The sequence below is a fragment of the Quercus robur genome, chromosome 5 (genome assembly GCF_932294415.1).
Source record: "Quercus robur chromosome 5, dhQueRobu3.1, whole genome shotgun sequence".
Classification (NCBI taxonomy): domain Eukaryota; kingdom Viridiplantae; phylum Streptophyta; class Magnoliopsida; order Fagales; family Fagaceae; genus Quercus; species Quercus robur.
The window spans coordinates 21558015-21570022 of NC_065538.1; the positions used below are offsets into that span (position 1 = coordinate 21558015).

The following is a 12008-nucleotide window of genomic DNA, read 5'->3' on the forward strand; positions in this document are numbered from 1 at the left end:
ATTAGTCATTACCCGAACAAAAAGAATAAATAAAAGTATAATTACAAGTTTTTTTTTTTTTTTTTTTTTTTTTGTTTTTTCTAATCCTTGAAAAATGGATCAACCCAAATACAACCTGCTATAATAGGGGGTTGGGTCAGGTTGACAGGCAATTTAAGCAGGTCCACTTTTTAATTTTTCGTTTAAGTAGGTAAAAAAATTTCATTTTCCTAATCTAAAAATCTGTCTTTATTCACAATTTTACTCTCAAATCTTTCATTCTCTATTTCTCACCATCTCATCTTCTTTACAATTCTCAAATCTAGATAACTAATAGCTATGGCCTACGGAAGACCTCACATAAAGGCTTCTTCCCCTGCTCACCAGAGACCCACAAACTATTTCTCCTTGTTATGTTTTCCATTTACTTAAATTAGTGCCCGGTCTATCTCATATCCACTCCACCGGGGCGGGCCCCCAAAACTGGGAAGATGTTCAATTGGGCTTGTCGCTCCCTATTTTCAACTGGGGTCTTGGCCTATTTTGAGGAACCTTGATCCAATTATTCAAATTTCAGAGTGGAATGAATTATATTTCTTGAAATGATATGAAAAAAACAAATTTCAGGTGAGGACTACAATTACAATCAACATCAAAATATCAGTTCTGCTCCTAGTTTTTTTTTTTTTTTTAAGAGAGTTTTAGCTTCTAATTGAACCTCAGATTTCTTATTCAACCATAAATTTTTTTACCAATTGAGCTAACTGAAACTCACGGTTATTCTACTTAATTATCTCTATAATTGAATTATCATAAAAATATATATATACCTATAGATCTGTCTTTTCTTCTATTAATATATGATCCTTTATACACTACCTAATACGGTTATATTTTCAAAGATGCTTCATAATCTTCATAATATTATTGATCAGGTTTTTTAGACTATAAGTCTCGGAGTCGATGAAGAATATTGGCAAGGTCTCTTTAGGGTGTTATATCATACAAAATCCCAGAGACCGTTTTCTATAATTTTTTTTTTTTAATCTATTCAGTTTATTTGATTTATGTACCAAATTTTAAAGTTAATGTAAAAATAACAATATAAGTTTAGGCATATGCACTAAACAATATATAATAATAATGTCAGTTCGGTAATATTGTAAGTTGAACAATTGTTAATAATAATAAACAATGCATTGGGAAATCAGGATTATAATTTCATTGTAATGTGTGTGTATTTTTTATCATCAAAATGATTTTTTTTTTTTCAAATTTAAGCATTTGATTATATGCTTTAGTTTAAGCTTGAGTGCATGAGCTTGATACCAAGATTGTGTTTGAGTTCCAATTCAAGAGCTTGATTTTTAAGCTCAATATAGAGCTTGAGCTCAACTTAAGTAATGAATCAAATCTTGTCATGCTAAGCTTAAGCTTTTGGGTTTTTTGACAAGATTGAGTTCAAAAGTTGTGTGTAAGCTTGACTTGAGTTCGCTTTGATTTTGAACAAATTTTTTATTATTGTTGAGTTAAATTCAACAATTCACTAGTTGTCAGTACTCAATTATAACCTTAGTTATGACCTTATATATATATATATATATATATATATATATATACAAAATAGAAATTCTACTATAGCCTAATCTAGGTATAAATGTGTGTGAAACTCTCTTCTGAAAATTTGAATTCTGGTCCTTATCTCCCACATTCCATAAGCACTTATACTTGTGAAGTGACCATCGTATCAAGGGTGTGTGGTGGTGTTATAACTTATTAACTAATGATCAAGATTACATATCTATTACTACATTTATTATATCGAATATGTCTAGTTAACTAAGCAAGGGGACTTTTACAATAATGCCTCTCGTTGCTTATAGTAAGAAGAAAGATAAACAAAATTGGCTTAGGCGTATACCAATTATTACCAATTCTAATAAAAACCATAAAATACAAGGATACAAGCATGTATTGTCTAGTCACAATTATGTATAGCACTTATCAAATAGGCACGTGTACACATAACCCTTTATATATATATATATATATATATATATATATGTAAGAATATTGTAACTTTCATTAAGAAGAAGATAAATTCAAAACATCCTGAGCCAATGTGGACTTAAGCATACTAGAATTTTCTTCTATCCAAGTTATATAAGTATTAATTCCTTTAGCATATTGAGCCAAAATGCATGCTGGTTGATTTCCTTGCCACTTACAAGACATAGTTGGACCGTTCTAAATGGCAGAGTTGGATTGAATCCTGTCCATTTGGGGTTAGAGCACTAGTATTGGGAGGTGTAAAAACCCTCCAATTGCTATTTTACAACTCAAGACACCCAAAACCCACTCCATCTGGGTTTGTAAACTTAAAAAAAAAATTGAAACCTATGAACAATAAGGTTGCATATATGCAACCTTACTGTTTATAGGTTGTAAAGAAAAAAAAAATTATTTTAATCTTGTGGTTGTGTGTGAAGAGAAAAAAATAGTAGGAGGAAAAAAAGAGAGAACGGTACTTTTTATTATTTTATTAGTTAGTTTATATTATTTTATTGAGTTGTATGTAAAAATAAAAATTGAGATGTTGGGTGAGTAGCAAAATGGGTTAGTAAAATACATAAAGTAGTATTTGAAGATGCAAAAATAAGTTTTTTATTTTTTGCATCCCTAGATACTAGTGCTCTTAGATGGCAAACTCCATCCCCAAATTGGTATTAGTCAATTGGGCTATAAAAGCTATTGAGTATACATATGGAGCTTATACGGTGTAGGAATAATAATGAGAGATGATTTTGGTCATATAATTTCGGGGTCCACACGAAGTCAACCATGGGTCCCAATTTTAGTAGCCTCATCTCTCATGGCTGTGTCCAAAGCAATTGCCATGGATACTAGTGTTTTTAATGCAACTTTGAAACAGATGTAGCACAAGCGCTTCAACGCTTGTATAAAGCAAATTTCAATTGCAAAATTTTGGTCAACTCTTGAGTGATTGGTTAGAGGAGTAGTCTATTTAGCTTATGTAGTGATAGTTTCTAATGTATTTAGCGCTAATTTCTAATGTATGCTAGTAAGTTGGAGCAAGAAGAATAAGATGAAGAAGCTCTTATTGAGTGGAGAGAGAGAGAGAGAGAGAGAGAGAGAGAGAGAGAGAGATGTACTTTCAATGATGAAAAAATTTGTACCTAAAAGTCCCGTCGCTAAAAGTCCTGGTGACGAAAAATTTTGTCACTAAAAGTCCGATTTGATTTTTCTTTTTAAAACGTTTCGTCGCTAAATGTTTTCCTCGCTAAAAGCACCATTCAGTGACGAAAACATTTCGTCACTAAAAACACTTTAGTTTATTAAATCATATTTAGTAATAAATAATTTCGTCACTAAAACTATTTTCGGGTACATATAGTGACGAAAAAGTCCGTTACTAAAACTATTTTTAAGAAAATCCAAGCACATATAGTGACGAAAATTTTCATTACTAAAACCATTTCTTACAAAATTTTGCTACATTTAGCGACGAAATATTTTGTCACTAAAACAATTTTTTGTTTCTATATTTGTGAGATGAAAAAATTCATCACTAAAACTTATTTCCTATTTTTATTTTTTTCATGGCTTTGATATTAACTTGTAACCTATCATTAGATTATTAAAACCTCACATTTGAATAATACATTTATTTCAACAACACATTTATAAAAAAAGATCCATATATTCCACAAGTAAAAAATAAAACAAGTATCCAATTCAAATTCCTTCCATACAATAATTATTTGCAACATATACAATAACTTAAGATGTTTTATAACAATACAAAAAGTGTAGCATAATATAATTAGAACTAGCGTAAGATGTCCTCATATGTTTTCAAGTAATGCCAAAAGTAAATCTCCTAAAAGCCACCAATAAGAAATTTGCACATATATAAAAACAATTAAAATTGTAAAGTAAAAATATTAACTATGTTATAAAAAACATTTCTAACAATGCATTAAGAGTAGTCACACCATGTAGTGTGAGTCAATTACTAAAATAAAGTACTAACCAAAAAGTGTTTTAACTTGAAGTTGAACTGCCCCCATAGGTAAGAGCTTCATCATAACCCTTGCTCCTCAAAAAGTTAAGAATATTCTTTTGGACCTCTTCTTGCTTAGCTCGTGCCTCTTGGTCCCTAGCTCACTCCTCTTGGTCCCTAACTCTTGCCTCTTTAAGCTCAATTATCTCATTTTCTAGCCATTGGATATACTCCACTGAGGAATTAGATGACGCGGTGGTTACTAGAGAAGATGAAGGTCTCATGCCAAGTCCTTTTACAATACCGGACTTCTTCTTAAAAACCAAGTTTGAGATCTCCTCTTGTGTAAGGGGAATTGCATTAGGATCTTGACAATGATACTCATGCACTTTGAGAATATTTTCCTATCATTTGAAAAAGAGAAAGAAACAAACAATCACAACATTAATACTACATATGTTATAGTTTTACAAACATGATAGGGATGGAATGATACATATACATATGACGCTTTATCCTCATGGTGTATCCACATATTGTATTTGGATTGAAATAAACATCTCTGAAGATTTTTGCCAATTCAGGAACTTGACCGTCATTATTATTTGTCTGATTAATTAACATTTAAGTGTTAGATAGATGTACTTAATTAATCACAACATGTAATATACTAAGGTTTAAGAAAATGAAAAAACACGCACCTCTTCATCAACCTTAATAGCAAGTGCCTTTATCTCACATATATGTTTGCTTGAAGTTTTCTTCCTATTTTCAAAGTTCTTTCTTGATTTATTCTAATAAACGACATTCAAGATATTTATTAGACGATGAATAAAAAAGTATACATTTACTTCATCTAAGCATTAATCTAATCAGTTTACAACATAATATAGTAAACATTGGATAATAATAATAATATACGCATAAATAATTTACTAGTCAATCCTCATTGGTCCATCTCCCATCAATGAGTTCAATCCACAGTTCAAGTGTGAGTCGTCTTGGTACCATCACCTCGCGAGCGTGTAAGTCGTCCTGGTGCCATTTGTAACTAACTAACATACATATAATGGAACAACAAAGTCATTACAAGTAATGGAACAATAAAGTTATTGTCATTTATTGTACCATATGGAACATCTATTGTACCTTATGGATTACAAAATTAGATGACTCATCATCATTGTCGTCGTCACAATAGGTAGTACATAATCATCATCTACCACAACACTAACTCTACTTCTTTTCCTTTTTGCACAATTGAACTGAACAAAATCCTTTAGAGAAGTTGAGATATGCTTCAATCCCAAAGCATCGAATCTCTCTTGGTTTTGTCTTATTCTATCCAATCTTGTCATCTCATACCTTGGTATGCTACGAGTGTATTAAGCCTTTTTGGGCATTTTTTGAAACTATGTATTGATATGAAAGATAAGTACAACTGCAACTAACTTAACATCAAAGTCCACACCATTATCCATATCAAGCAACTCACAGGTGCAAAATTTGAACACAATTGCTACTAACTCAACACAACAAATGACCACATCAATATCCGTATCAAGTTCAAGATAAGTACAAAACATCTCAATAACAATTACTATTAACTTTACATATCATAGTCTATACCATTATCCATATCAAGCAATTCACAAATGCTAAATTTGAACATAATTACTACTAACTCAACACAACAAATGATCACATCAATATCTATATCAAGTTTAAGATAAGTACAAAATAATTGTTACTTAGACAAGCATAAAACTTTAAGACAAGCACACAATATTTAAGACAATTGTTATGAACTCTACATATCATAATCCATATCAAAATCAACATTAGGTATGTCATGCTCTTCATTTTGATTAACATCTCTTGAAGTTCCACCTTCAAGAATAACCTCAGTTTCAACATCACCCATACAATAGTTAATAATATTGTCCTCAACATTAATAAAGACAACATCAACAATCGTTTTTTGTTGGAATGCGTCACTATCTTCTGTATTATCATTGGATTCTCCACCCCTAATTTCTAGGATATCAAACACTCCTCTATGTTGGATGGATTGCATAATTTTCCAAGATTCACCCAATTTGGTATTTTGAAGGTAGAAAACTTGTCTCGCTTGACTAGAAAGTATAAAAAGGTCATTTTCATATCACCAACTTGTAACATCAATGCTTGTGCAGTGTGCATCGGTTCTTATTGTTTTCCTTCAACTATTGGTACCAGTATTGTACCATTCACACTGGAGTAAAACAACTTTATGGTGAAACACATACTCCAATTCCCAAATTTTGTACAAATGACCATAGTAGTCGTGCATTTCTCCCTTATAGTCCCCTTCGATACATATACCATTATTTTGGGTTACACGACAATTGTCTAGGTCCCTTGTATGGAACTTTACACCATTGACCATATAAACTGTGTACTCCTTCACATGCGGCTTATGACCATTTGCTAATGACCATAGCTGTTTAGTAGTTTTTAGTGACTCGTTAACTTTCAATCTATTCATCTATAATGACATACAACAAGTGATATTAATTAGTAATAAGTAATGACGAAACTATTTAAATGTTTAATTTTTATTAGTGCATGATTAAATTTCAAATGTCTTATACGTTTTCTAAACCACTTAGGAAACTCTTGTCGTTGGATTTGAGTTATGACTTCTCTAGTAGGATTATGCAATGTGCTTTTGTGTTCACTGTTAAAAATAAGGTAATTTATTTTTAGTTAAGCATTGCAAATAATATTCAAAACTTGATTAAGCAAGACATGCATATAAAATCACATACTTTAAATAAGGCTCTAGCTTAAGACTATTGTACAACAAGTACCAACGAGTAGTATCAAGCAATGCACGAGACAAGTTGCCATCATTCCGCCTACCATTTGTAGGTCGGGCAATCTATGAAAAAACTATTAATCCTTCGCTAGATTCATCAAAATCTTTATTTCTTTCTCTTCGATTATACACAATTTCGATTCCATCAATATACAAAGACCAGTTGTTAATACATTCTTTGAGAATGTAAGCCTTTGCAATCGAACCTTCTGGTCGAGCTTAGTTGGAAACGTATCTTTTCAATTTTCTAAAGTGCCTATGAGGAAAAAATACGTATATTATGTGATTTTATACCACATGGGAAATATGCAATTGATGGATGCATTAAAGGATCAATTACCTTTAAATTGGGTACATCCATTGATTTTGTACCGAGCCTCCTAGAATTGCTTCTTAAGGTAAGTGAACAGTAAGGTGGACCATAACATCAAAGAATGCTGGAGGAAAGAACCTCTCAAGCTTGCATAGTATAAGAACTATACGTTCTTCTAGTTTCTCCAATTCACTTTACTTTAGGGTCCTTAAGCATAAGTCTTGGAAGAAGCTGCCCAACTCAAACAATACAATATTAATGTGTTTATGTGCAAACCCTCGCAACCCAATTGGAAGAATTCGTTGTAGTAGCACATGACAGTCGTGGCTTTTTAAACTAGATAATTTACCATTTTTTGCATTTATTGACCTTGATATGTTGGCTGCATAGTCATCCAGATACTTGACTGATTTCAAATAGTTATAGAAACCATCCCTTTCATTTGGGCTTAATGAAAAGAAAGCCCGAGGCTTGTCATATAATCCATCAGGACGTTGTTTCAAATGCAACGTGTGTCTAAAGTTCATATTTTGCAAGTCTATTCGTGCCTTGTCAGTATCCTTGTTTCTCCCTTCAATGCCCAACAAAGTACCGTAAGTACTCTCACTAATGTTCTTCTCCACATGCATGACATCAATAGTGTGCTTAAGCTTCTTATTCTTCCAGTATGGAAGCTTGTACAAAGTACTTACCTTTGACCAATTTGGCTCCCCAATGAGTTGTCTCTTCTTGTTACTTGGATGCTTTCCTAAAATTATATTTGGCATTCTATCTAGCTATTCTTGTATCTTTCCCACTTGCAACTCTAAAGATTTCTTTCGTTTCTCTGATAAACCATTATGCAACTGACTATGTCTCCAATAATATTCCGTAGGCAAATAAGCTCGATAGTTAATGAATCCAATTTTACTTTCCAAAGCTTCTAAATATGGTTTATTGTTGCAAGTGTAACAAGAATGATAACCTTTTGTCCTCCACCCAAATACACTACCAAATCTAGGATAGTCATGTATTGTCCACAACAAAGTTGCACACATTTGAAAATACTCTTTACTATAAGCATCATAAGTTTCTACACCTTATTCCCACAACTCCTTCAACTCATTAACCAATAGTTTCAAGTAAATATCAATCTCATTTCCCGGTTGATGAGGACTAGGAATAAGCAAGGACAACATAAAATATGGCTCCTTCATAACCAACCAAGATTATAGGTTATAGAGGATAAGTATGACAGGTCACATACTATAGTTGCTGTTTATATTCCCAAAAGGGTTAAATCCATCTGTAGCCAACCCCAATCTTACATTCCGAGGTTTGAGGGCAAAATCAAGATGTTGCAAATCAAACTCCTTCCACTCCTCAATATCAGTCGGATGCCTCATTATCCCATCATCCACACGTTTATATATATACCATCTCATGTCCTTAGCTCTTTGCCCTGACATGTACAATCTCCTTAGTCTCGGTGTCAACGGGAAGTAACGCAATACCTTATGAGGAATCTTCTTACCTTGGGCATGTGTATCCTTGTACCTAGGCGCCTCACACACCAAACATTTATCAAGATTTTCATTTTCCTTCCAAAATAGTTCACAATCATTTTTGCATGCATCTATATGCTCGTATGACATGCCCAAATCACATAATATCTTCTTTGCTTCATAAGTTAACCTTGAAACCAAGTTACCTTTCGGTAAAACCTTTGTTAGCAATTCTATCATCATATCAAGTCTCTTATTACTCAAGTTGGTCATTACCTTTACATTCAACATCTCAATAACAAACTTCAAGATACTATAATCAGTGCAACCTAGATACAACTCATGCTTTGCATTCTCCTTAAGTTTGTTAAAATGACGCACTTCCTCATCTTCGGTTGCATTTCTTGGTTCCCCTCTAATTCGGTCACCTACCAAGGCATTGATACCATCCATATGATCACCATCTGACATTTCATTATCATGAATGTTCTCGTTCAATACACGAGGTTCTCCATGATTATACCATTTAATGTAAGATTGCATAATCCCATGATGAAGCAAATGGATACGCACAGTATGAGGAGATTGTCGATAGCAATTCACACAGTGAATACACGGGCACAGAATATTACTACTTAAGTTCACAACCGCTTTTGCAAAATTAATAAATGCATTGACCTCTTCAATATATGGATGACTTAATCTACCATCGGGTGTCTTACCCATTGTCATCCAACTTTTATCCATGTTTGACTACAATTACAAGATGAATGCTACTTTAGTAAAATAAGGACAACTCATGCATAATGTATTCTAACATTTAAGTCTATAAGCTACTTAGATAAAGTTCTATCACATTCATGAATACACAAGTCTATATTAATACTTAAACAAATATACATTGCACACTCAAACACTCCCAATATTAGTTTAAACCACCTTATAACATCATGCAAGCCACCTACTTGCTCCAACACAATAGCCCACCACAAAATCAATTTCCAACATCACAAGTACAGAGTTTTACAAATATTTAAATCAAATAAAATATTATTCATCACATCTAATCAACAAAACTCATTCACATTTGCAAGAATTGAAAAAACACTCCTAATATGTATTTAAATCACCTTATAACACCATGCAAGCCACTCGCTTGCTCCAACACAACAATCCACCACAAAACCAATCACAAGCATCACAACTATAATGCTTACAAGTATTGAAATCAAATAAAATACTATTCATCATATCTAATCAATAAGGTCCATTCACATTTGCAAGAAATTAAAAATACTCTTAAAATTTAAACCACCTTATAACACCATGCAAGTCATCCGCTTGTTCCAACATAACAACCCACCACAAAACCAATCACAAACATCACAAGTATAGAGTGTTTACAAGTATTGAAATCAATTAAAGTACTATTCATCACATCTAATCAATAAGGTCCATTCACATTTGCAAGAAATTAAAACACTCCCAATATGAATTTAAACCACCTTATAACACCATGTAAGCCACCTGCTTGCTCCAACACAACAACCCACCACAAAACCAATCACAAACATCACAAGTATAGAGTGTTTACAAGTATTGAAATCAATTAAAGTACTATTCATCACATCTAATCAATAAGGTCCATTCACATTTGCAAGAAATTAAAACACTCCCAATATGAATTTAAACCACCTTATAACACCATGCAAGCCACCCCCTTGCTCCATCACAACAACCCACCACAAAACCAATCACAAACATCACAAGTATAGGGTTTTATAGGTATTTAAATAGAGTTTACTTACTATGATCAAGCTAAGTGTACAAGTTTGATTTGTTGACTAAGCTTTGGTCTTTAACTTTCACAGGTCTAAGCCGCTTTCTATTCCCCCACAACAACCCAAACAATCACTAACCTTGTCATCACATTCAACCAGAAACCTTTTCACCAATACTAAAAAAAAAAAAGCCCTCAAATTATGTCACCAATGGGCATTCATCAAAAGCCTTTACAAACTATATGCGAAGAAAATTCAATTTACGGGTCTCCTATTCACCAAACCCATATAGAAAACAATACAAATAATATCAACAAAGTGCACAGAGAGATAAACTCCAAAAACAATTCAATTATGTCACCATGTCCATTCCTAAAGTATTAAGCATTAATTTGACTTACAAAAGGTTCCTATCAGAAAGGCATTTCCTGTAAAATGAAAAAAAAAAAAGGAAGAGAGCAGTCAGTACAACTCAAACATTAAAAAAAATTTCAACATGCATATCGCCGAAGCAAGTGCCGAACACAATTTGCTACTGAATTCTTATTTACAAACAAATAAAGATAACCATAGCCATTCAGATAGTCTCTGTTTGGCTGCTCATAGAATGCATGTAAATGAAAAAGAAAAAAAAGAAAAAAGAAAAAGAAAAAAAAAGAGCTAAAATAAAAACGAATAAACAAAACAATACCAAAAACCTTTCACATTACAAATTCACAGTATTTACCAATGAACATTAAGAGAGACACAAATGGAGCAGAGAAATGGGAAAAGGAGATGAAGAAATAAGCAATGGGTATTCTTTGAAATTGTGAAATAGTAGAAAAAGGATGAGTGACTTACTATGGCGATGGGAACGGAGTTTGTGATGGCTCAAATCGGCGACAAAATGCTCGAATTGGTGACAGTTGGTTTTCTTTTAGGTTATCGGCGACGGTGGGCTTATTGGTGATGGTTGCATTATCGGCAATGGTGAGTGGGCTTATCAGAGATAATTGAGTTCATTTGGGCGATGATTGAGTTCATTTGGCTTATCGGAAATGGTTGGGTCATCGGCGACGGTGAGTGGGATTATCGGCAACGGTTGGGTTCATCACAAGTATCAGCGACGATTGGAGCTTAAGAGTCAAGCTTGGTACTTTTTTGTTTTGGTATTGAAATGGGGCTAGTTTGGGAGTATTTATATTGAAGTCTTTAGTGACGAAATGTTTTCGTCGCTATTGCCCACTTCTAGCGACGAATTTCGGTTTCGTCACAAAAGGAGACAAAATTTGTTACACTTTTAGCGACGACTTTAATTTCATTGCTATAACACTTTTAGCAACAAATTTTAATTTCGTAACTAAAGAAACCATATTTTGTTAATATTTTTAGCGACGAAATTCAAATTTTGTCGCTATAGCATACTTTTAGTGACGAATTGTGATTTCGTCGCTAAAACTGTGAAATGAAAAACCATGATTATTTTTAGTGACGATTATTTTTAGTCACTAAAGCTTCCTTAAAGCGACGAAATAATTTTCGTCGCTAATACTATCCACAGCAATACCTACAGTGACGAAATATT

At 32.9% G+C, this 12008-nt stretch overlaps 1 protein-coding gene across 1 annotated transcript; it reads right to left on the bottom strand.

The window, feature by feature from the left end:
- Positions 1–8255: 8255 nt before the first annotated feature.
- Positions 8256–9407, bottom strand: LOC126727977 (uncharacterized). The gene is made up of 2 exons (XM_050433870.1): positions 8484–9407; positions 8256–8366 (listed from the first exon to the last, which is right to left on the bottom strand). Exons 1-2 carry the CDS (start codon positions 9405–9407, stop codon positions 8256–8258), a joined length of 1035 nt encoding a protein of 344 aa, XP_050289827.1.
- Positions 9408–12008: the final 2601 nt, after the last annotated feature.

Bases quoted from the DNA above. Each gene is read 5' to 3' on its own strand.
- LOC126727977 (XM_050433870.1), bottom strand. From the start codon at position 9,407: ATGGATAAAAGTTGGATGACAATGGGTAAGACACCCGATGGTAGATTA. The intron at 8,367-8,483 runs GTAAGATTGGGG...TTGGTTATGAAG, and splicing joins TTGCCCTCAAACCTCGGAAT to GAGCCATATTTTATGTTGTC.